Below are 26,028 nucleotides of genomic sequence, written 5' to 3' on the forward strand. Positions count from 1 at the left end.
CCACGAGGCCCTCTGACCTCCAGCCTCCTCTCCAATCTACCGTCCTCCTTGCCGCCAGAAACGTTCCCCAAGGCTAAATTCCGTGCTGCTTGAAAAGTGCAGATGAGTTTCCTTTCTTTTCTTGGGACCCAGCAAATCCCCCAGCCTGGCCCCAAGCCTCTCCAAATCTGAAGACCACCTGCCACTCTGGTGCTAAGCTGCTGTTCTGCCCAAGAATTTGGTGCCCGCCTCCAGTCCCCCAGCTTCTCCCTGACCTGCTGCCTGCATCTGCTGGGCACTCCGTAACCCAAGACCTGGCCTATGCAGCTCCCTCCCTAAAGAACCTCTGCCCTTCTCCCTCAGCAAAGGCTATTCATGCTGCAAAACCCAGTGGAGAGGCTGCCGCCTCCAGGAAGCCTTCCCAGCATCTGCAGGCAGAGACAGGTGCTCTCTTATCCTGGGTCTTTTGTCTTGGGCTCTGTTGGAGAGTGTACCCTGTCGAGGTCATGCTCAAAACAGCTCTTTCCCCCAGTCTGTGATCAAATGTCTCCTCCTGGGCAAGCCAGGGGCTACTTGCTTCTTAGACTTTACTCTTCACAATGACCCCTAGGAAATGGCTACTACTAGCCTCGCTTTAAAGATGGATATACTACGGCTCAGAGTGATCAAGTAAGCTTCGAAGGCCAAGGCAGGAGATCAAAAGATCAAGACCAGCTTCAGCAATGTATTGAGGCCTCGGCAATTTAGCAACATCCTGTCTCAAAGTAAAACATACAGATAAGGGGCTGGGGGGATGTGGCTCAGTGGTTAGGCGCCCCTGGGTTCAACCCCTGGGGTAAATAAATAAATACGCCAAAATGGGTCCAGCAGCCTGTTTCTCCATCTCTATTCTCCTTCCCCTGCACCACGACACACAGGGTGTGGCACAGGATCAACCAGGATGAATCTACCAAGTGGGTGGACAGATGAACCAAAAACGCAAACAAAGCATGAGAGCGTACCAGGGAGCACTGCAGGTCGCCCCTCACCCTTCCTGCACCCGGGGGCTTCCCCTCCTGCAGCGGCAAAAGGCAGCAGCACTTAGGCAGGAGAGGCCTGGGCCAAGCAAGCTCTGGCCTGAAGGCCCACCCTCCCACCTCCCGGGGGCACCTCTGTTCCGCTCCTCCTCTGAGGAGAGGGCCTGTTTCTCCACTCCCGTTGGGCCATCTAGGACAGGGCCTGCCCTGGCAGCCAGCATGTACTTGGAAGAAAAGCATCCCCCAAGGTGCATACATAACATGGGGCCAGGGCTAACACTGGGCAGCTGTGCTGGACACAGAGTGGGCTTTTGGCCTCAGCTCTTCCCTTCAGGGTGCAAAGGGGCCCTACCCTCCCTGACTGCTCCAACCCCAGCACATCATCTGCTTCTCACTCAGCCACTCAGAGTCAGCTTCCCTTCCAGGCTGTTGCAGGGCCTCAGACTCCAAGAAGTGCTGCCGGCCCCAATTTTAGTCTCCTCCTGGGAGGTGGAAGAGTTGCAGACCTGGGATCCTGAGCCCTGCTCTCTCCCATGCCTGTTCCCACCCAGATGAAGGAAGCACCTTCTATTTGACTCCTAGAGAGTGAGGCAGGTACAGGATTTAATCCACAGTGACCCTCAGCCCCAGCAACCCAACCCCTTTTCCCTGGCAAGACAGGGAGAATCACCCAGACCCACGATGATTTGACTAGGGTTTGCCTCCCTCCCAAACTCAGCAGGAGTTTAATTCCCAAAGCCATACATCAATGAATGAAGACAGTGGAAACTTAATACCACTATGATATTTAGAAGTGGGGTCTTTAGCCAGTGATTAGATTTAGATAACATCTCTAGAGCAGAGCCCCATGATTAAATCCTGGTGGCTTTACAAGAACAGGGACAGAAGACAAACACGGACTTGGACATGCACCTCCCTGACTCTTGCCAGATAATGCACTGTGGCTTGCTGCCATGAAGTGATGCAGTCAGGGGGACCCTTGCCAGAACCTGTACCATGCTGTTTGGACTTTCAGCCTCCAAACTGTAAGCTAAACAAGCCTCTTTAGAAAGCTGGTCTGCCCCGGGTATTTCATTACAGTAATGAAAAGCAAACTAATAGAAGATTCCACCTAAAAAGTGAACTGCCAAGCGCGGAGCCAGCTGAGGAACTGCTGAACGTGAAGATGTACGTTGTTTTCCAAGAGGTTCCTGTCGGTTCTCCCCCTCCCACCTGGGAAAAGCTCTCAAATCTTGGAGGAGTACTGATGGAGAGATGGGAGCAATTTGGGGCAGGCTGCTCAAGGCAGGCAGGGACACTCACAGGAAGGCTGGCCAGCCAGGCCACAACCCCCCCACCCCCACAGGCTGCAGCTCAGGGCAGCATTTCTCAAGGGGTCCATTCCCTGGGCCTCCTGCATCCGTAACAGGGAGCTGGCCTCCCCCTGCAGGGAGCTCGGCTGCCTCGGGCCAGGTTCCTAATTCCTAAGGGACCCTCCCTGTCCCCCAGCAGGGAGAGTGGGAGGTCAGCTCTGAACTAGGGTGGTGTTTTCTTGGATCACGTGCCAGCACAAAAGGCTCTTTGCCACCAGCCCCTGAGGTGAGCTGTGGGTTTCTTGGTGTGAGCAAAACCTTCTGATTTGTGTTCCTGGAAGTTCTTAAGATCATCAGACTCTCTGGCCTCAGCCTCTCTCACCCGCCAAACAGCACTAGAGGGGACAGAAGGCCTGTTGGAAACTCAGTCTCAGCAATCGATGCTCTCCTCCCAGGACAGGCTCGTTGCTTCAGGCAGGTTTGGCTGCAGAAAGCAAAGCCCTCTCCTACTCTTCCCTTTCTCTCTCCCCAAGTCACATCTGTTGTCCCCAAGGCACGGGGCCTAATGACACTGGTGGGTGTGTGAGGAAGGGGCAGCTCCTGGAGAAAAGCTCTTTGCCCTGGGATTGCGTCAGTATTTCCAAGGCAGCCACGAGAAGCAGCAGGCGGCAGGAAGTGGCCCAGCAAGAACAGAGCATCTGTCCATCAGTGTCCATCTGTCCAACGCCCTGGGCGTTCTCACTGCCATGCTGCTCCCCTCCAAGCCAAAGAGGGAAGACAAAGCCACAGATGTGGGGGCGCTGCAGCTGCCTGCACGTGGTGAAAACAGGAGGCAGCCTGTCCAGCAAGAGAAGCCGCAGGGAAACGGGAACCCAGGGTCGGATCTCCACATCACGCAATGGAGGACCTCTGACGCTGGGCCAGGTGGGCGAAGAACAACTTCGGTCTCCGTGCAAGGAAATACTCATCTGCTCACTGTTGAAAACGGCCCTGAAAACCTCCAGGGATGGAAGAGAGGAAGGGTCATGATTTACTTGGACCCCTGGATCCAGGCCACAGTCACCATGACCTAAAAACAGCGCCAAGTGGACTTGGAAGGCATGCTTTACTAGAGGTGACGGAAACACAGCTGTCCCGCGTCCTGCCCAGCCAGGCCAGGGCACGGAGCCTCAAGGCTTGGGGGCCTCTCAGTGCTGCAACCTCTCTGCCTTGGCAGGCAGCTTGTGAAGGTTTTAAAAATGCAAATATGATCACATCACTGTCCTGCCCGGGGCTTCTAGACACTCAAAAGAAAGCCAACGGAGCCAAAGCTCAGCAATCTGCACAATAAAAGATGACAGTATTGGATTACAGCCCAAAGTATTAAGTAAATACCCCGGAGTCCGCACTGATAAATAAATCATTGAATAAATTAATAAATGGGAGAGAAGAGACAAATCTAGGCAGAAGAATTCTAAATAATTCATGTAAATGTAACAGAGGCGGAGGGTAGCTGAAGCCCCAGGCCAAAGCAGGGGCTGCACGGTGACTCCCTCCAAAGACTGCAGATGGAAGAGAAGCCCGGGGAGACCCTGCAACACCACGGCACAGCCAAGGACACAGTCCCGTGATGGCAGGGTCCCTCGATGGGACCGAGGGAAATGGCATTTTATCTCTGTAGTCTTTCTCTCCCAAAATCCATTTCCCCAGTCTGATCATGAGAAAAACATCAAGCAAGTTCCAATCAAGGGGCATCCTGCCAAATGCCTGACCAGAACACCCCAAAACTACCAAGGTCACCAGAACCAAGGGGAGTCTGAGAGGGGGGTGTGCCATCCTCGAAACAGAAAAAGGACGTGGCGGGAGGGGGAAGCGGAGAGACTAAAATAAAAACTTAATAAACTAAGCAATTTAGTTGAAAATAATGTCTCAATATTGGTTCATAAATCATATCAAATTACCATCCTATTATTACAGTGTTATCAGGGGAAGCTGTAGACATGGATAAATGGGAGCTTTCCATACTATCTTCTCGACTCTTCCATAAATTTAAATCGTACTTTCAAAAAAATTTTATTAACAAAAAATTCTACCAAAGAGAACAAAAGATAAATCCCAATCCCCACCGGACCCTCTGCGCTGGCCCTCGGGGCCTGGCTTCCAGACCACCCTCCGCTTCCCCCCACACACACACTCTAGGCTCCAGCCCCACCCAGCATCCTTAGTGAGGGTCCCCTGGCCCGTCTTCTGTGTCCTCACTCACGCTGGCAGTATCCGTGCTCTCCCCAGCGTCCTTAGCCCAGGTGTAGTTAAGCCCGCTCGGCCAACGTGTCCCCTGAAGCCCTCCCCAGCACCTGGAGTAAGTGCAGAGCCAGGTCCGTCCTCCAGCGAGACACACTGTACGTCCCACTCTGGCTGCTCACGCCATTCCTGTCCTCTCCAGTGGGTCGGGTGCCCCACAAGGGCAGGGTGGCGTGTGCCTTCTGATCTCTGTGTCCTGTCCCAAGCAGTGTCTGGCCCAGAGTAGGCCGAGCTCCTGCGGCTAAGCACTCATGTGTGTAAAGGAACAGGACGCAGAGGCGGCCTGAGCAGGGCAGACTTGGCACACCAACACCCAGGGTGTCACCCTGTGTGAGAGGCAGGGAGCCTCAGCAGATGACCTCAGCAAACGAGGACCTGGAGCAAGCAGGAACCACTCCCAGCCACTGGCTCCAGGGACGCGCTCTGCCCGACTGACTATCTGCATCAGGGAAAGTTCTGGAGGGCTGAATTCCTTTAGATTTCACCCCAAACCTATGCTAGCCCATGGATAAGTTTTTCCTTTTTTCTTTTAATTGAGGTATAACTCATAGTAAAATAGTAAAAGTCACTCTTTTAGTCATAGTTGCCAAAATTTTGACAGTGATGTAATCACCCCCACAACCAAGAGAGGATCTTTCCATCACCCTGAGATCCCTCTTCCCAGCCCCACCCTGGCCATCCTGATAGGGTTTCCATTCCTCAGAGCTTGGCCCTTTCCAGAACGCGGTGTAACTGGAATTCTACAGAAGGAACGTCGCGCACACACCACTGGTCCTGCCTCTGCAGTCCCCTGACTCACACGGCGCCTCCCACGGTCACATAAAGAGCTGGCCTGAGATCAGCTGCGGCCCACAACACCAAAGACACAGGCTCACAGGGCCCAACCACCGCTCTTGCCCATATGGCCTGACCTATGGCCAGGCTGAGCTCCGGGACCCTGGCCTCCAAGATGGCTGCTGCGAAGGGGTTTTGCACGGTACCTGCTTGCGTCCTTGGCCAGGTCCTGGCAGGAGGAAGCTTCTACTCCATGGCCAGCTGAGGCAGAAGGCAAAACTGCGTGGTCTGAGGCCGAGGAAGCAAGACCCGCATGGGCAGCAGCTGGGGAGGTGCTGGGGACACAATGGAAGAATTATTCCAAATGGAACTTGGCTCATTAAGGGCACATTCATCAGGCCCCACTCACCCCCACCCAAGCCACCCCACACACTGCACGGACTATTTAAAGACCCAGTGCACTGCTTCCCTGGTCTCCCCACCAGGGCCTCCACACATGGTAGAGGCTGTGACCTCCAGTGCCAGGCCAGGGCCTCCAGTTCCCCCCTCCTCAGGCTCCAGGAAAACCGGGGCCTCACTAACAGCTCAGGTGTTCAGCACCTACCCTACAAACCCTCTGTGTGAGTTTCCTTGTTTGACTTTTCTTTGGAGGAGAGGATTTTTTGTGTGATAATTTATCATCATTGTGCACAGGCAATAAAACTCTGAACTGAGAACTACAACATAACTGTGCAAACTCTCCAGGATTTGCCCCCCCAAAATCTGAGGCTGGGAAAAGTGCAGCTGAAAAGGCTGATGGGTAGCCAAGGACTCAGGGCTCCCTCCATGGAGATGGCCACAGCCAGGGCCTTGTGTGTCGGGCCAGCGCCCTCTCCTGGACATCCAAGGGAACTCCAGCATGCAGGGGCCTCCTGGGGAAGCTCTGGGAAGACAATCCCCAAAACCAAGAGGCACAGTCCTGGAGCTCAAAACAGGTGCCCATCTTCCCCTTTGGCAAAGGCAGGAGTCGCACTGCCATCTGCAGCCCAGAAACAGACTTCGGGGACGCCTCCCCGGTCTCTGCAGACCTCCAGGGCTCTGTCCCGAGAGAGCTGGTCTCAGCGGGGGCCGGGCTGAAATTCCGTGACTCAGTCCCGAGGTCCTGAAACCCAGCCTGAGGTGGCAGCTGGGGTTTGAGGCTTCACAGCCCTTGTGGGGGGGATCATTTCTTCCCCCAGGGGCAAATACCCACAGGAGCGTGGGTTTCTGTGTCACCAAGTCCTGCTCATTCCCAGCTTCTCGGGCTCCACCGAGGCTGGCACCTTGGCCTGGAGGACAATGTCACAGGCACCTACCCCACACCCTGGAGACTTCTCAGTGTCGCCCAGTCCCTGCCAGGCTCAGCAGGAAGGATCAGCCCCTCACTCCCCTGCCCTGCCCTGTCCCGTCCCCTCCCCTCACCCCCTGGATGTGCCTGAAGTGATGGGCCCAGCCGTGTCACGTCCAACGTGCCCACTTTCTAAAGAGTCTGCCCTGGTCATGAGCCCACACTCCCCCTCAGGGACAGGTCCTTAGGGCTGTACCCTGGGGAGACCAACCTGTGAGCTCCAGTACACAGGGGCCCTGTCTCTCATCCTCCACGTCCAGCTGGGCCACCCACAGGGAGCACCAGCACAGACAGCCCGGGAGTACCCCACCGGCTGTGCCCAAGGGTCACGAGTGCAGACTGAGCTCCAGTCCACCCTGTGGGCTCCTCGGGGCCCCACGGAAATGGACAGAAAAACAGGAGTCAGACCCAATAGCGATCCCTGGAGGCCAGAGTACCAGGCCACGTGGAGAGAAGTGACAAGGAGTGTTGGAAAGACCCAGGCGAAGTCATAACGTGGGTTTATGGGGGAGCGACACCTGGGTCATCCAATTCTTATTTGTCTACCATGTGGACAGGGATTAAAATAATTTTGTAAAAAAAAAAAAAACTCAAAATGAATAATATGGACTCCTTGAGCTGTTTAAACTCCTAAGAGAGACACCTTCACACTCAGGAAGCCCCTTTATGATATTCCCTCAACCCACGTTCCTAGTCGGCGAAGAGGCCACTTACAGACACAAAGCGCACGTCTAAAACACAGGCTCAAGGACGTTCAGCTGCTTCCTCCGCACACACACACCCCACTAAGAGGTAATTTAATACACACCGAGGAAAGGTACACTGCTTGCAGTTCTGTTATTAAATGTACTCCGTGTGTGTGTGTGTGTGTGTGTGTGTGTGTGTGTGCGCGCGCGCGCGCATGTGTGTTTATTGGGACTGAACCCGGGGTGCTCTATCACTGAGCTACACCTCTAGCCCCTTTAATTTTTGAGACAGGGTCTCGTAAGTTGCCCAGGCTGGCCTTGGATTTGCAAGCCTCCTGCTTCAGCCTCCAGAGTCCCTGGGATTACAGGCGTGCATCCCGGCTCCTGGTTATCAAACTGTAAGGAAAAGTCTATTTAGGAAATGCTCCAGCTGGATGGCCCCAGGCAGTCCACAGCCTGGGACCCCCCAGGGTGCCCCCAAACTGCAGTCCACTGCAGCCAACCTGAGAAGGCCCTGGGGCAGCACCATGGAGGCTCACTCGCACCCAGCTCCCAGCTCCGTGTCCTGGAGCTCCTGGCTGTCCTCAAAGCCAGTTCTGTTCCCCAGGCCACCCCAAGCTCACTCCTCCCTTCCCTCGGTTGGCTCTGAACCACCAGGCCACACCCTTCCTGGCCTGGTCCCATCAGCCAAAGGCACCAAACAAGTGACTCAACAGCTTGATTAAGAACGGTGTCTCCCTCCACCTTCCCTTCCAGCCACCCCCACCAGCCAGGAGGTCGGGCCCCATTATGAGCGACCACCACCCAGCCTAGCACAGACACCCAGGCCGCCCCCAGGTCCCAACAGGGACCCTCCTCCTCCAATCTTCCCATTGTGACAGTGACCCCACCAGGCGGCCACGCAGCGCCTGGAAATCAGGATGGTCAGCCTCCTCCGCTTTCTCTTGCCCCAGGCCCTTCATCGCCTCTTCCTGCTGACTCACCTCCTTTTTCCGGGATCTGCCTCTCTGGCCGGCCACCTCTGCTGCCCCAGGTCCTCACCCTCTGGGAGCAGAACTCCTGGGACATCCGGCTATGCTGTCCCCTCAGATCCACGTCCCCACAGCACAGAACGACCCAACTCAAGCAGGTTCTCTCCTTGCATAAAACCTTCCCCAGCTTTCCAAGCCAGCAGTGGGCTCCCAGGTGGCTCTGAACCATCCCCAGGCCCAGAGCCACCACCTGCTCCGACCCAGCCAAGCAGTGAGGCCCCTGGACACTCTGGGCAGGGCCTTGGCTCCACAGACCCTCCGCCTAGAAGGCGTCTGCCTCCCTCCTCAGGCGCCTGCCAAACACGGACTCTCTCCCCTGACGGGGGAACAGCATCCACCAGGCACACCAGGCCAGGTGGCCCCCAACCTCTGGGCATCCCGTCATGTCCCATGAAGGTGTCTTTTCTTCTGCTAGACTAGGAGCAGGAACAAGCCCAGTTCTGCCCACAGGGCTCCAGCCCCCAGGAGGGAGCCTGGCCCCCATACAGTGCTCCAAACCTGAGGCCCTCCCTCCCTCCCTCCAGGCTCCCCAACCTTGGGGCAACTGACTGTCCTCTGGGAATGTCAGAGTCAAGTGCAGAGGCTGGGCCAGCAACATGTTTTCCAGCCAAAATGGCTGCAGGTGAAAGCCAAGGGAAAATGCCGGGCTCATCTTCTAAAGGCACCAAGATTTCCAGAGAGAAACGGCAGAGGGTTGAACCAGGAGCAGGGCCCTTCTGAGAGCAGCACACTGGGCAGCCCCAGGCTACACATCCAGGAAGCCAGCCTGGACCTGGACCAAAGAAGAGGGGAAATGGGTCCCTCACTCCCTGAGCTGCCAGAACCCTGCAGAGACAGGAAGGTGGTAAGGTTCTTGTCATCGATTCCGGTCGGTTCCTGTCTCTGCCTTCGTCCCCAGACCCACGTGACTGTCTTGAAGACACTGTTCTCAGGAAGGTGAGGCCTTCGTGTCTTAAACACAATGTCCTCTGCAGAACTTCCAGGACCCTTGCCACATCCAGCACAAAGCACAAGAGGTGGGGTCCTCACCCTCTGCATCCCATGTCACCTCTGCAAGTGGTCCTCCTGTCCTCCCAAAATGGGCCCGAGGCTAAGGTACACAAAGCCTGTCTAGTTGTGAGTGTCCTGATCCCCTGTCCCATTTGAGGGTCTCACCAACACTTTTCAATTCTCCTGGAACAAGTCAAAGCTGAATTCAAATTCATGTAGAATGTTTGCATGTTTGGGAGGTGAAGGGGATGCGAACTTCATTCCAACTTTCCCCCCCTTTTTCGTGACACAGCTGACAAACAGAGACCACCCAAAGCACCATCCCTTCAGCAGACAGGCGTGATCTGTCTGTCAGGGTCTTCTTTCCGGTTAAGCCCAGCTGGACCAGACTTCGGAATCCTTCTCTGCATGCATTGCTGCTGCAGAGCCACTGTGCTGTCCCTGAGTCATGCCTTGCCATGGTCCTCACGAACATCGACTGGTCCCAGTGGCCATTCAGCCACAGTCCCCACCCACAGAAAACAGACTGTCTTCCAGGGCTTCCACCGAGTCCAGCTACACCGAGACGCCGTCAGCAACGCTTGTGCCTCGAGTCCCTGTTCAGGGTGTTTAAGTCCTTGGCAGAATGCCCACTGAACTGATAGCAAATTTGATTTCACAGGTCAGCTGGAGTTGCCAAACTAAGCCCCTGTCCAAGAACAAACACCAGAGCGGCCCAGGCTGTCACAGGAGGGTGATAACAGCCCCCCAGGTGTGAGCTGAACGTATCACGTCCTGCCAGGCCAGCCTGGCGCAGCATCTTATCTCCAGCTCACAGCACCATCTGGAAGGCATTGAGCACAACAGCCCTGCCTCCCAGCCCTCCCGACTCTTGTTCTTCAATCCCCACATGTGCAGATCACGTAACGGGCAGGCATCAGCGCCCAAGTCAGCCAGACTGAAAGGGAGAGCAGGCTGGGAGGAGGGATGGGCTCTGGAATGGCTGGTTTGGAGAGCACTGGACAGTCGTTCTGAGGCCCGAGGTTTGATTACGCAAGTCCCAGCAACTGGAGACAGGGCAAGCACCTCTGAGCCACGCTACCAGAATGCTCCAGAGCCCCACTCAGAGGGTGCTGAGAGAGGCCTGTAAATTGGCTGGAAGCTCAGAGGCAAGCACATCCAGATATTTCCAGTCACCAGCTAGATGCACCAGCATGTGAGCACCAGCAGCCCCCAGAGCATGGGAACAGCCCCAAATAGACTGAACTGCTAATCTCCAGCTCAGGGGGTGGGGGGGCAGGGGGAGCGTGACTCCTGCACAGTTAACCCTGAACTGGCTGGTCAGTTCTTCCCTGGTACTTTCCTTATCCTCTTTCCCTTCCCAGACTGAGTCTGTGTTCAGAGGAGAAAAATTATTATTTTAAGTTTGGCCCAAGTGGGACTTGGCAGGAAGGAAAATATTAACTAGGGGAAGAGTCATAAAGACCATCCCAAAACTATAGCAGAGGCTTTGGTCTGGGTTGGAACATCTGGGTCACAAATTCCCACTATCCCCTCATCGCTAAAAGCTCCTGAGGTGCTCAGCCCAGGTGCAAAATCTCCTCACGTGCTCTGAGCACCCCAGGGTAACAGGCCCAGGTTACAGATGGCGGAGGCATGAGATAAAGAGAAGGAAAGGAAGCTGCGCTCAGAGATACCAGGCCATGTTTTCACAGATAACCCAGGCCAAGAACCAGGACAAGAACAAAACCCTGCGTTCATCTGAATGATGTGAAACTGTCAAAATCTGACAACTGCCAAAGTGGCAATTCACATGGTTCCTCCTGATAGCAGCCAAACGCTGGAAATGCAAAGGTTCTGAATGAATCTACAGAGCACCCCATTTACTAGGCACACTGTGCGCTGCTTGTGTAGATCTGACTCATGAACATCAACAGCTTTGAAATGGCACAAAGGAGCCATTTGGTGGTGCATGCTTGCAATCCCAGAGGCTTGGGAGGCTGAGGCAGGAGGATCAAGAGTTCAAAGTCAGCTTTAGCAACTCACCTAGGCCCTAAGCAACTCAGCAAGACCCTGTCCCTGAATAAAATATTAAAAAAGGACTAGGGATGTGGCTCAGCGGCTGAGAGCCCCTCCATTCAATCCCTGATTACCCCCCGCAAAAAAAAAAAAAAAAGCTACAAAGAAATTCTGTTAACAGAATTGGGTAATCCCTCTTCTAAATTTAAAAAAAAAAAAAGAAAGAAATTCTCCATTTTATGCTTCCGTTTTCAATCTAGTGTCTGCTTAAATAAAGATTCAACAAAGCTTCATGGTGGTGGAGCCCCCTTAGGCAACAGCTTGCTGGGGAGGCGGCTCAGCGGTAGAGCACTTGCCTAGCATGCGCAAGGCTAGAGCTCAAAGACAAAAAAAATCCTGTGCAAACAGCAAAATGATTTAGGAACAAAAGGAAAAACAGAAGCTTTACGTCTTGCACCTTCTAAAAGTGTGAAGTTCTGCTTCTGTGTTTGGAAATGCTCGAGTGAGTAAGTGGAGGATGCTGAGCAGGAGCTCCAGGTTCCCTGGCTGTGGCTGCTGTGTTTGAAATCAGAGAGCAGAAGCATCTGCCACCAACTGCTGATGCAGCGCCTGGAGTCCTGCCAGCTGTGAACAGGGTGAGATGGCTTCCATGCAGTGGAGCTCTGCTGGGGGCGCGAGACCAGCAGCACAGGCGTCCCTAGGGACTGTCAGCAATGCAGAGTCCTGGGCAGCTCCCTCAGGCTCTGCAGCAGAGGCTCAGCTCAGGGTGGGGTTGAAATCTGGTTGTCACCAGGTCATTCTGATGCACACTAAAGTTGGACCCACGGACATGAGTGGTGGGTAGGCAAACAGTTTTCCAGCTGTGTCCATGGGAATCCTCAAGGTCACCTGGGTCTCTGACAATGGGGAAGAGCATGGGAGAAGTCTGGATGTGACCAGAGCTCCCATTTCAATCTGTCTGATCAACAGTGGTACAGCTGGAAGGTTTCATAACGCAGTTCATTCTGGTTTTCATAACAGATGAGAGTACAAATGCCCATGGGCAAGCTGGTCATTAGTAGAACGTTCTAGAATACCTGGGCCCCAAAATGGAAGCACAACTAGCCCAGGCCCTGCAGGGGCCCTTCCTAGGTGCGGGCAGGTGGGAGTTCTCCAGAGGCTTTAATAAGAGAAACACCCCAGACAGAGGTGACTTCTCCCATTTTTACTGTTTAGAGAGAAAAGCTCTAGGAATGTAGAATGAGCAGGACAGAGGTCTGCTCTGTTTTTCTCTTAGTTGGCTTAAAGCAAAAGCTTCTGCCCCATCTTTTACATAACTTTTTAAGAACACGTTGAAAGGTTTTGAATCAGCCAGATGTGGTGGCGCACGCCTGTAATCCCAGCAGCTCCAGGAGGCTGGGACAGGAGGATCTCAAGTTCAAAGCCAGCCTCAGCAACTTAGCAAGGCCCTAAGCAACTCCGTGAGACCCTGTCTCTAAATAAAATACAAAACAGGGCTGGGGATGTGGCTCAGTGGTGGAGTGCTCCTGAGTTCAATCCCTGGCACCAAAAAAACCAAAAGTGTTTTAATTAAACTTTCTAATTTGAAGCACCGACCCTGTTCTGTGAAGACAAAGGACTGTGACAGTCCAGTTTCCCTCCCATCCCCTCCCCATCCCATCCTCTCCCAAGTCCTACTCTCAGCAGGAGAGGGAGGAGGGGTCCTTGGGTGGGGGAGGCAGGGACACTTTTGAGGTGAAAACTGTCACCACTGTACCCCCAGAAGGTCCCTTCCTCCACTCTGACAGATCCGCAGGAGTCTGCTGCTTCTTGCTGGACTTGATATATCGTCTGTGAACCTGAATCTGCCAACACTAAACCTCGGCTCTCGGGGCTCCTCAAGGACAAGGACAAGGTTGGGCCCCGAGAGCCTCTGACACCTCACTTTCGTCAGCCACCCATCAACAGGAGCTTGTGTGTGCACTTCCCTCCCAAGTGTCCTAGGGTCGGTAACCTGGAGCTCACGCCAGCTGCCCCCGACTAGGCCAGAGCGGAGCTTGCCTATCATGCGTCTTCTCCCACGGGCACGTCACACACGGCCTTCCTGCCCGTAGGACAGCACTGGGACACCAAACAGCGACACCACCAGCAACAGCACAGGAACTGCCAGCGATCTGCGAAAAGGACTCTTGCTCACGGAAAGCCCAAATGTGATGGAGACAGCCAGCGGGGCCTCGTCGGACCACGGCTGAGAACGCGCGGGCCATGCGACCGATTTTCACCACTCGGCAGGTGTCTGTATGAGACTGAGGAAGAGCCACGGGTTCCGACTCTGGGGTCAGAGGCAAATCTCAGCGAGCCAGTTCACAAACGTGGAATCTGAATGAGGAGGATGGATTTCGTAGGGACCCGAGTGAGACGGGCGAGCCCTGCTCCTACAGGACTGGCTCTTTCCCACCGACCCACGGAGAACAGCCGGACAATCTGATGGGACAAATGCCCGCTCCTCTGTCGTGTCCTCCCCAGGTTTGTAGCGGTCACCTCCTACTTTAATCGCACTTCACCCCGCCCAGGGTTCTCCCAAGCCTCCCCTCTGGGAGAGACAGTGAGGGAGCTGCCGAGTCCCCAGCACCGAGAGCATCTATGCTCTGTCACCTGCCCCCTCCTGCGCTCTGCGGTCACCCCACAGGGCTACAGATGGACATGGTCATCTGCCAGGGAGGGGCTCTACCCCCACCCCAGCTTCAACCCAGCTCTGCCACTTAGGAACCAAGTGAGCCAAGTCTGCACGCGGGTGACACGCAGCGGGAACGGCACCTCCACCTCCTACGTTGCTGCGAGGACTCAGAGACCTCAGGGTGGCACATAGACAGGAGGTGTCTGGGCAAAGGGGCCTGGGACAGCTGTTAAACCATGGTCCCAGGGACGGGAAGGACTTCAGAAGCGCCTGTCACCACCCTCATCCCCTCATTAGACTTGGTTCTCCCTGGAGCCATCCAGCCAGACCCTCCTCCAGCCTCTGCTCTGGGGTCCTCGGGCCCCTGTGCGCCCCGACTGTAAGATGAAGCTTCAGAGGGGCCCTTCCAGGCTTCCTCAAGCCTCCCCCTCGGACTCAGCCCAGGGGTCCCAGGCTTCCTAAACACTGGGGGTTAACTGGGAGCACCGTGGAGGAAGGAGGAAGCAGGAAAGAGGTAGCGGGTCCCCGACTTCCAGCCTTCCTGTGCTCCTGACCCTGTGAGCCTAGTCCCGGCCATAATCTCTCCTTTAAAAAGTTAGACTCACAGTTAAGAACTATGGCTGACCTCCACCTGGACAGGGAACATTCAGAATTCCACGTCCACATAATGCCGCTTTGGAATCTGCTCCTGGCCGGCACCTTCCTGCTGCTTCACCCCCTCGTATCTCTTCCACAGGCAGATACCCCAGTGTATGAAGAGGCCACTCCATGCTGCTGGCCACCTGCCTGTCTGCACCCGTCTGTCCCGAGAGAGGCGGCTCGGGAGGGGGTAGCACACACCTGCCCCAGGCGGGTGAGCAAGGGGGCCTCCTGGTCCTCCCCTCTAATCTGGTCCAAGTCACAACATTCCCACACTCTGGGCCACGTTTTAGAAGCACAGTTTACTTTCTTTTTAGGTACTGGAAACTGAACCCAGAGACCCTTTACCACTGAGTCACATCTCCAGCTTTTCAAATGTTTTTATTTTGAAACTGGGTCTTGCTAAGTTGCCCAAGGCCTTGCTAAATTGCCAAGGCTGGCCTTGAACTGCAGTCCTCCTGCCCCAGCCTCCGGAGCCTCTGTTTCCACAGAGACCCCTGTTTCAATAGACACCCCTAAATGTTGCAAGAGAACAAACCCCTAAAATGGGCTGTGTGAGTGTGGTGGCAGGGTGGTCTCCCCAGAGTCACCTCAGATCGTCCCCAAGGCCATGAGAAGAGGCCAAGCCCTGACAGGCACCTGTGGGGGACAGGTATGCAGACCCTGCGTGGGGGCAGGGAGCAGAACTGCAGATAAGAGGGGAGGGAGGGAGGTAGCCTCAGAGAGTGTCCTGGGGTCCCAGCACCAGCCCCATCTCAGCCCCCACTGTACCTCTGGGCTGTCAGACCCGTGGAGACCTGGCCAAGGGCATCATCATGGCGGGAAGAGGCCACTAGGGGCAGGTTTCTCAGGCCTGCAGCTGGCTGGATGACATCATCTGTGGCAGGGGTGCTGGGGGGAGAGAGAGACCTCAGAAATGCCCTACAAGTTTCACGTGTGTTAACAGCACCTTCTAGCCAGCCCCGAGCAGCCTGTTTCTCCTTCTATGAGGTAGGGTGTGAGCTGCTCACAGTGTGGCTGCACATGGCCCAGGTCCAGGAAGGGTCGGTCATTGGCCTGTGACAAGTTGTGTTCAGAAACCCAGGGGAAGGGCTTAAAAACCTTTATAGCAATCAGAGAGGAAGTTGACGTCACATCAGGGCTTATGTTTTGCAAGTCTTCATTAGTGGTTCTCAGTGGGAGATGACGTTTGCCTCCAGGGGACACTAGCAATGTCTGAAGACATTTTTGGCCGTCGCAGCTTGGGGTCGAGGTGCTACAGGCAAGTAATGGGTACAGGCCAAGGCTGCTAGGCATCCTACAATACAGGGGACAGACCTCTGTGTCAAAGGATGACTAGCCCCGAAAATCAAGTGTCAATGTTGGGAAACCCTGGGCTGGAGTCATGTTCCATTTTTCTAGTAATTTATTTCATTGTATTCTCAAAAGTTCTGATGTGACAAGTTAGAAATTTTAAAACTGCACGGGTCCCTCACTGAGAAACACACACTAGAGGACCCCAAGAGCAGGCTGGCCCAAGACACAGGCCTGACACACGGGGGATCCTGCAGGGAACCCTCTGGCCATGGCTGCAGCCAGGGCTGCCGCGAGCAGCTTGCTCTCCCTCCGGGAGGAGTGGCTGCTCCACTCACAGGCACAGTAATGGGACTGTCACCATCATTCCCTGAGCAGGTGCTTATTGAACCCGAGTCCTGTGCCGTGAGCTAGAGATAGGTCCCTTGTGCAGCTTACAGTCTCGGGCAATAGGCAGGCACCTTCAAATGCTTACGTATGTAGTAACAATTGCTGTCACTGCTAAAAAGGGAGGTACAGATGGCCGTTGAGAGCATAAATAGGAGTTCCTGGCCCAGACTCGGGGTCAGGGAAATCTTCTTTGTGAGGGGTGAGTAAGCGGAGGCCAGCTGGCCGGCCCTGGACAACAAGTGTTTGCTGATGCTTACTGTGCGCCAGGATTTCTTCTGAGTGCTTATACATATATTGCCATATTTGGTCCTCAAACAACCCCATGAGATGGTTACTATTATTATCCCCCCTACTAAGGTTCAGAGAAGCTGAGTAACTTGTCCAAGGTGGCATAGCTGCTGTATGGCAGAACCAAGGTACAAACCCCAGCCTGACCATTAAGAGCCTTGCTCTTTGTCACAGCGATTGGCTGCATCCCAAATGTGGAAGAGTAAGAAAAAGGCGAGTGTCCGCCAGCACAGGGAGCCACGCGCTATATGAAAGAGTCATGATCTGGAAGGAGTTTGGCATGGTGGAGGATCAGCTGAAGGTCGTGGAAAGGGAGTGCAGCTAGAGAAGGGAAGGCTACAAAGGCAGAGCAGACAGGGCAGATCGCGAGGCCAGGTGGGGCGACTGGGACTTGGTCCTAAGCCAGGATCAGCCAGAAGCGTCTGTCGAATGTTCAGCCACCAAGCGCTGCCCTTGGCATGGAGATGAACGAGGATGGGGGTGCCCAGGTAACTTCCCCAGCTACACTCTAAATACGCCTGGCCCCGCGCACTCGTGTGCCCACACATCACTGCCGGCGCTCCGTGTTCCCAGCATCATGCCAATTCACAAGACTCTGGAGCCCGGTGCCCACCCAGTCGGAGAGAAGTCTGTGCAAGGAGAGGGAGGAGGGTGGAACCCAGCAGGGGGGATACGGCAGGCATTTGGGATGTCTTCTGGGCATCACAATGTGGACAATACTAAACGACGGGCAAGACGGACTTCCCGGCATCATGAAGTCAGAGTGGAAAATCAGTCTGGGAGTTTTGGCAACACACTCTGAACACCAGAGAAGCCTTTCTTTCCTCTGACACAGCCATGGACTTCCAAGAGTTTATTTTAAGGAGATAATGGAGTGGGAGGCAGATCCCAGCCACAATCACTAATGCAAAAGAACTGTCACAACCAAAATGCCCAACAGCAAGGGACTGCTAGCCAAATCAAGGCACACTGTCACATATGTGTAATCCCAGCCACTCAGGAGGCCGAGACAGGGGGATCGAAAGTTCAAGGTCAACCTCAGCATCTTAGCAAGATCTTGTCTCAAAATGAAATAAAGAGGGTTGGGAGTGTAATTTAGAGGTAAGGTGCCCCTGGCTTCAATCCATAGGACCACAGAAATAAATAAATAAAGTAGATCTTCACGCATCTAGAGATAAACATGTTCATCACCAACTGGAAGTAGGGTCAATGCTATTTTAGCACAGTCAGATCTCAGGTGCCTGCGTGCACGGAAGAGTCTGTTCCATGAAGGCACACAGAGGATGTGGCAGCAAACCACGCAGGATAAATGCCTCCATGTTGACAGCACTTCCTTCTCAGAAGTGAAATGATGAGTGTTCTTCTTTCTTCATGGAATTTGTCTCCCTTTTCTGGCTCTATGCTGAATGCATATTGCCCTTGCAATCAAAATAAATAAGAAAACATGTTTAAGAGACTCTTAAACTCAGCTCAGAGAAAGCTGGACGTGATGGAGATGACCAGAACAACGGCAGCTCCCCAGCTCTGGAGTCCCAGGCGTGCCCAGCCTCATTCCAGGGCAGAAACACACCCACGCTGCGCTCAGGAGGCATCACTGAGGAAAACGAAGGAGAATTTTTCTGAAAACACTTATCTGCCCACACGGGCTACAGGATGGTATTTCTGACTCTTTGGGATGAAATTATTTTTCAAAGCATATTGGACACTTCCCTGATTTCTTCTGAATGGAGAATCCTCAACATAATTAAATAGTTTCACGATGACATCTGATCAGCATCCTGCCCAGCTGCCAGGGCACTAAAACAACACTCGTGTGTGAAGTCAGGAGCTGGCTCCCAGGCCACCCCGCCCTGGGCTCTCCGCCAGGCACCCTCCCCGGCTCCAGCCTCTCCCTCCGTGAGAATGGAGGCTCCAGGCCACGTGACCAGGGACTCCTGACCCAGTCTCGACCCTCCTGCTCTCAGGCTGTGGGCCTCCCTTCTGCTTCCCAGGCCCGCTCCATCTCCTGCCCGAGCCCTCTAGTTCTCTGCTCTGACACTCCACAGACTAAAACACAGCCAGGGTGTCAGAACAGGGCACAGATGGAGTTAGTAAGCGCTAAGCAAAGGGCTAGACGCCTCCCAGACACGGACAGCAGGCCGAACCTCAGGACATTCATACGCTATCAAATTCACACTGACCGCCAGCTCTGGGGCTTCTCTGCCTTATTTCCTGGTGACCCAGGTACGCTTCAGATGGCCGACATCTGACAGCTCAGGCTAGGGAGGGATTCGAGAAAAACCCTCTTCTCAGACCAACCGGCAGAGGTTACAAAAGGTACAACCTAAGTCGTCCTGTGGTGGCAGTGTTTGGTGGTCTAGAGTGTCTGAAATAGTTTTCAGAGAGTTCAGCCCACGGTGGACACGGGCCAGCGCGGGGTTGCTCTGCCCCTGGAAAGTCAGGGAGGGAAGCTCCGATCAACACGTGTCCTCCCGCGGGCCTTGGGGCACGGCTTCAGAGCTGGAGGCAGGGGGCTTCTGCTCAGGGAGGAAGCCATTCCCCCCGGTCTAAAAGTCTGCTGCCTTCAGTTCTACACGTGCGATCCGGCCCCAGGAAGAGCCCGTGCAAGGACCAGCACGAGTGACACGGACGGCCCACTCCAGGGCTGGAGACTCGAGAGCAAGACAAGTTCAACACCTAGCGTGGGAACTATGAAGGGAGGTGTCCCTTAGGGCAGCTGCAGCAATCCAGAGACGGTGCCTCATCAGCAGTGGACATGTATTTCCCACCTTTCTGGAGGCCGAGAAGTCTGGTGGAGGCTCACAGAGGGCAGCTTCTCGGGGTGGAGGAGGCCAGGAGCCTCTCCAGCTCCTGATGCCATCACCTTGGGGTTAGGGTTCCAACAGATGAGTGTTGGGGGGACAGACCCTAGCAGGTGGTGACAGAGGGACAAGCTGCCATGGAAACACAGGACTCTTCCAGGCCAGCAAAGGTCGTGTGGAAGGGGAAGGGCGCAGGGGCTGATGGGCGCCAAGAGCTTCCAGCCTAGAATCCGCCGCCTCTCAGGCTGGAGGAGTGCTCAGAGGTCAAGTGCCTGTGAGAGGCCACAAAGTGAAACCAGCTTCTGCATCCCTGTGGCCTGGCTGGAAAGCCACAGGCTTCCCTTCCTCCCACAGAGGTGGGGAGGGGAGTGCACAGGAAGGGGCTGGGGAAGCACTGGCCTGGAGGAGGACAGTGTCCTCAGGAGGTCATTACCTACAGGGAGGGTAGCCAAAATACCACCACCATACCAAAGATAGGGGAATTATTATTTGCACATGCCAGGCTACTCCCGGGCTGGCTGCAATCAGGGAGCGCAGGTCCATGTGCGTACACATGTGCAGGCACGCACACACGCCTCTCTTCCCCCACGAGGAGGGCCGTGTCAAAAAGACAAGACCACCTCAAACAGGCTGTCACTGGCCAAATCTGGGACTGTTTGGACCTCAAAAAGATAAACAACATGGACAGAGATGGATCTTAACCTACGGAATAAAATAACCCCGAGATCAAATAGATATAACTGAAGACAAACAGATGGGGAGAGGGAAGGACCCTCCCTGCTGGCAGCATAGAGCAAAGGTCTGCAGGTCTGCAGCAGCACCCAGACCCCAGCTCAGTCCGGCTCTGGAGTCTGGCTAGTACCTGCCCTGCTAGTGTATCAGGCAGTGGCCATGGGACCTGCAGCTGGACAGCTGGGGCCAAGGCCAGCTTGGAGAGACCTCAGAACCACAGAAGGTCACCTGGGAACCTGCAGTCCCAGGGACGACAAGGAGCATCAGAAAACTCTGAGGGGCGCACAGGAGAACAGGCGGAAACCAACGCTTGCTCGTGTTAGCTGCCAGCATGGAGGAGAGGGGCCCACAGGTGAGCTCTGGAGCAGTTCAGGCACTGAGCTCCACTGTGGGTCTCAGGACACTGCAGAGCGGGGGTTAGTCATGGACAGCCGTAATGCCCACCTGGAGGGAGGGAACCCGGGAGCTATCAGAGGCAACTTGGGTTTTGAGCAGCTAAGGGATCCGAAGACCACATTATTAACTGCATGCTTCACACATAAAACCTCAGGCCTCCTGTACTCTCATTCACTCATCTTTAACGAGGATTAAAGATTATTGTCTTATCCTAAAAGGAAGTCAGCGTTCAATTTAATAAATTGACATCATTCTGAGTAATGACTTGGACGAGTCCCTGGTTGTAAGCATTCCTTCTCCTTTTTTTCTAGCGTGTGTGATAGACTGACAGATAAAGGGGGTTTTTTTGTTGTTGTTTTTAGACAGAGTCTTACTAGGTTGCCCAGGACTCTGCGGCCTTGGCCTCCTGGGTAGCGAGGACCACAGGTGTGCGCTACCACATCAGGCTAATACGTAACTCTTCAAATGACCACACAGCCCCAAACTCAGGGCCGAGCTCTCCAGAAACTGTGTGCCACACGCAGAGAACACCAGGGAGTTCTCACCCTCGCAGCAGACGGCACCAGCGCTGCTCACACAGGGCCTCGCACACGCTGGGCAAGGGCTCTGCCACCGAGCTGCGTCCCAGCCCCTTGTGGCCTCCTTTCTTGAAAGCTGATCATAAGTCAGCAAAACAAAACCTTCTGGAGCGTCAAGTCTGGGTGAGCTGTGGGCAGGTTCTGGGCTGGGCCGGACCCAGCTGGCGAAGGTTTCAGTCAGAGCACAGGCCCAGTAACGCAGTGACAGCCTCTGCAGGGTCCCCCACCGGCATCCCGACACTAAGCCTTCCACCTTCGGGTGTGGAGCGGCCGCCCTGCTCTGCTCTGCAGGTGTGTCCCCAGGTGCGCAGCTCTGTGGACAGAGGAGCCACGCTGCACTTCATTACCCACAATGGAAAACAATTCAGCTTCTCAGGATCTGGCAGATAAGATGGGACAGGTGTGGCTTGCCATCAGGCAGGGGTGGGGCTGGGTGATAGAAACATTCCGAAGACCAGAGCAGGCAGGACACTCCGGATCCTGTGGATTGAGGGACCTGACTAGGTGTCAGTATGCTGGTTTTATCATTGATGACAATATTTTAATATATACAAAACACTGTTACAAATTGAAATAATTATAATAAAGCATTAATCATAGCAGCAATGATAAGAGCCGCTCACACAGCTGAGCGCTGGTATTTGCCAGGCCTGTGGGAAGTATTTCACCGAGTTCCTCTCCTGGGAAAGGGTGAAGAACAGAATCAAGATTTGGACCCAGGTCCAAGGGCACAGGGGCCAGGAAATGCCGCAGCAGGCTTGAGGCCTGGCTCCAGCTAGGGAACAGGAAGACACCCCCTGCAGGACTCTGGGGAAAGCAGCTCTTGGAAGTGACCCTGGAGCCCTGGTCAGGGAGAACAGCCAGAGATTTGGCACTCCCAAATAAGGAAGTTCCGCAATTTAAAGATTTAGTCTTTGGTTTAAAAAAAGAGAGCTCCTTAAGTTTGTGCAGGATGTTAGAGTTTTGTCAGAAGCTGCCTTTAGTGATTCCCCAGGACCCCTGTGTAGAAGGCAGCCAGTTACTTTATAGAACAGGAGACAGAGAGAGACTTGGCAAAGAAGCACATGGCCCAGTCTCCCCCTGAGAAGCTGGACAGGGCAGGTGACAGGAGACCAGGAACTGGGGCCAGATTGTCCAAGCTGGGACCCTCTCCAGCAAGACTGAGCTGTGCAGCCTTGGGGCAGGTCCACTCGGAGCCTCGGTTTCCCTATCTGTCAAAGAGGGCAGCGGCAGGCCCTGCCTGGAAAGGGGGGAAGAGTTCTGAAAGACTAAACATGCAGATGTTTCTCCAGCAAGCGCCTGGCACCTGGGAGCCACCAATCCCAATACAGGTGTGAGCGCTACACCTTGCTTGCCCAAGTTCTTGAGACCCTCTCTTCTGCCTCTCCTGCCCAGGTGTGCAACCTCAGGAGCTCACGGTTCCTTCACGCACCCTGGAGCTTGAACACCAGCAAGGCGTGGATTAAGAAGGAATACAGGAACCAGGTACCGTGGCACATGCCCGTAATCCCAGCGGCGCCGGAGGTTGAGGCAGGAGGATCATAAGTTCAAAGCCAACCTCAGCAACTTAGTGAGATCCTGTCTCTAAATAAAATATACTTTTACAAAGGGTTGGAGATATGGCTCAGAGGTTAAGCACCCCTGGGTTCAATTCCCTGTAATAAAGGAAAAAAAAAATGAACACAAATGACACAATGTTTATGAGCACCTCATATGAGCCAGGTCCTTTCTGAGCAAGGTGACAGCACTTCCCAAAAAAAAACAAAGGCAGCCTCCTAGGAACGGCTTGAGTATGGTTAACCCCCACCCCCCAAAAAGAACCTCACATGGAAATTCAGCGCCTACTATGAGACGCTAACAGGTGGGACCAGGTGGGACTGTGAGGGGTCATCAGGGCTCTGCTGAGTGATCACTGATTAGCAGGTGGTCTCAGTGGTGGTCTAATACAGAAGCAGTCTGGCCAGGCCTCTCCTGCTCCCCGACTCCTGACACCACGCCTGAGCCGTCTCAGGACTCCGCCAGCAAGGCCTCCCCCAGATGCGGCCCCTCCATCTTGGACAAGAACTAGGAGTCAAAATAAGCCTTTTTCCTTTCTAACACGTCCAATCGTGCGGCACCGCGTCATTAGCAGCAGGAAACGGACCAAGACAAACCTTTACCACAGGAGGCCGAGCCCCCTCAGGCTGCTCGACCCCAGATCTCAGACCCCCGGACCTGGTGGCCTCCCTGGAGCAGCATCTTTCCCAAGAAGTTCAGTGAAAAGAGCATGAAGTGTGAGCGAGCAGCCGCGACGGGGCTGCAGGGGCCACCCCTCAGGGAAAGGCGTGACAGCCAGTCAGGGGCCTGGCAGTCGCTCTAACCACTGAGGAACCCTGCCCCTCTCACGGTACAGGAGCCTCCACAAAATGAGGGTTTGGACTGTTGGTCTTCTGGGGCCCCTTCCGACCTGAAGATATGCTCCTGTGATTCACACCCAAGGCTCCAGAAGTACTGTCTCCCCCCCCCCCCCGCCTGGCTGGACAAGGACAGCTTGGGGGAGGTCACAGGGAGAGCCTGTTTGGCCCAACCCCAGGGGTTAGGACTTGAGGCTGGGAAGCAGAGGGTGACCTGCCGCGTGAGCTCCAGATCCCTGTGGGCTCCACTGGGCAGCAGGAGGAAGGAACCCTCTCCTCACATACGACTTAGCCACAGCTAAGTCTTCCCCAAAGACCAAAAAGTAAACCCTTCTGGGTGCTGGGAGAAGCCACATGGTCAGGTGAGCAACAGTGCAGTTGTGCCCCTCATCAAAGCCACACAAAACCAAGGGACGCTCTGAATGGCCAGCGCACTCCAGGTTGCGATCCCAGCTCAGGATCCTCCCCCGGCCAAAGCATCAAGCCCACAGGTTCACTGCCACTTCCAAAACTGTCACAGAAGCCAACTGAGAGTCAGGGCAGGGGGCAGGACAGCAAGTACCTGACAAAGAGCACAGGCCCTGGACACAAGTCGGAGCCAGAATCGAGCTCTGCACTTACTTGCCATTTATAAGCCCTAACTAGGTTCATTAAACTCTCAGTTTCTAAATGTGTAAAATGGGAATAAAATACATTACTTGAAATTTTATTCAAAGAAATAAGAGCAAAAATGTGTACAACTCATAGAAATAAAAGTAGAATGGCTGGTACCAGGCCTGGACGAGGCGGAAAAGGATTTGTTGTATGATGGATTCAGGGCTTCGGGCTGACAAGATGAATAAGTTCTGGAGATCTCTCTCTCAAGGTGAATGTACTTAACACTACTGAACTCTACACTTAACAATGGTTCAGATGATAAATTTTATGTTACATCTGGTTTGCTGAATCACAATATTTTTTTTTAAACATAGGTAAAGCACAGTGTCCATCTCACTATTGGTCCTCGATGAACAGCAGGTGTTCAATAAATATTGCTTGGTTTCAAGGAAAGTAACAATAACAGACCAATACTAACCGCTGCTCTCACTAGGTCTGCCTGGCTGCCACTACATTCAGGCCAGAAATCAGCTTCCCCCTGAATTTTCCAGGTTGAGAACAGGCTCCCAGTAGTCAATAAGCCAAACTTCAACAAATACCTCCAGGGTTTTCACATGGACACAACAAAATTTAAAAACAAGGGCTGAGGATGTGGCTCAGTGGTAGAGTGTCTGCCTGGCATGCACCAGGCCCTGAGTTCGATTCCTAAACAAAACAACACCAACAACAGAACTGAAAAAATAGCCTCATCCATCCAGTTCTGTGTCTCTTTGATCAGAGTCACAGATTTTCCCTGATTCCAAAACCACACAAGCAGCAAAATTACCTCCACATGTCCACCCCACCATGACGGAAGTCTTGACCTTGAGCAAAGCCTTTAGTCTCACAGTTCAAGAGAGGAGACATTTATTTGTTAGTCCAACAAGAAACTGCTGGAAAGATATTCTGCCCTGCAAAGCCCTGGACGCTGAGGTGCACACAGAAAAGAGCAGGGTCTCGCAGCCCTCATGGGGAGAGACCCTCGCATGTGGCTGACAACAGAATACCCGGGGACTAGAGAGAGCAGAGGTGGCAGTTAAACTTTTCCTGTTCTTTTGAAGCATGGAGCCACCTGCAGGAGTCTCCAGAAAGCTCCAGGATTGGAAGGTGTGGATGAGAAAGGATGTCACCAAGGCTGGTGGCCCGGACTCCCTGCCATCCCTTCCCAAGCTGGCACATCTCTCCCAGAGGGAACTGTCACCATGTGAAAGCAGGCCCGTGCCATCAAGGGGCTTAAATGGTTCCATATTCTTTTATTTCCACTTGCTTTTTAGGGAAGGGTAGGGAAGATTGATGGGCAGCCTAGCAAGGCCAGGCAGGAGGAGCCCAAGGGGGGACCCAGTTAACCAGCTCCCAGGCGGCAGGGTCAAGAAGTGGCTTTGAAACAAAAGAGAACTACATTCATTAGTACTGATCCCTTGTTTATGTTTACCAAGAAAAATAGTACAAACAGACTCCAGGAGGTGTTAGGAAATCCAACTCTCTAAATTACAATGAGGTGGAAAATCCCAGCACCACTGATCTTTCCTTTGCCCGGTACTTAATATTTTACCAGCTCTGCTGTGGGCACGCGAGGGGTGGGGGGAGTCACTAGCCTCCCACTAAAGAAAAGTGACTCAGAAGGTTCACAACTTGTTCAAAGTCACACAGCTGGTGAGGGGTGGGTCAGGGCCTCTTTAGAGAATCTCTGTCTCCAAATCCTGAGCTTTCTCTACCCTGCCCCTCCCCACCCCAGGGGAAATGAGTCTTGGGAACCTTGCTTTCTCTAAATTGGCAGCCCTGGATACATTTCTAAGTGAGAGGCTGAAACCCTA

The 26,028-nt window shown here is 54.0% G+C and overlaps 1 protein-coding gene across 14 annotated transcripts in view; it reads right to left on the bottom strand.

Annotated features, from left to right (window-relative positions):
• Window positions 1-26,028, bottom strand: part of Tacc2 (transforming acidic coiled-coil containing protein 2) — a 186,924-nt gene that overhangs the window by 76,529 nt on the left and 84,367 nt on the right. For 6 of the 14 annotated variants that reach the window (XM_078016276.1, XM_078016481.1, XM_078017265.1 and 3 more), the window contains 2 exons: window positions 15,479-15,598; window positions 5,548-5,676 (listed from right to left, as the gene is read on the bottom strand). The exons of 2 other annotated variants lie outside the window; for them this stretch is intronic. In XM_078016276.1, the coding sequence (XP_077872402.1) occupies window positions 5,548-5,676; window positions 15,479-15,598 (249 nt within the window). The remainder of the gene's footprint in view (window positions 1-5,547; window positions 5,677-15,478; window positions 15,599-26,028) is intronic. 6 more of the 14 variants (XM_078016882.1, XM_078019054.1, XM_078020344.1 and 3 more) reach the window with 2 other exon arrangements.

Source organism: Ictidomys tridecemlineatus, chromosome 1 (assembly GCF_052094955.1).
Source record: "Ictidomys tridecemlineatus isolate mIctTri1 chromosome 1, mIctTri1.hap1, whole genome shotgun sequence".
NCBI classification, from domain to species: domain Eukaryota; kingdom Metazoa; phylum Chordata; class Mammalia; order Rodentia; family Sciuridae; genus Ictidomys; species Ictidomys tridecemlineatus.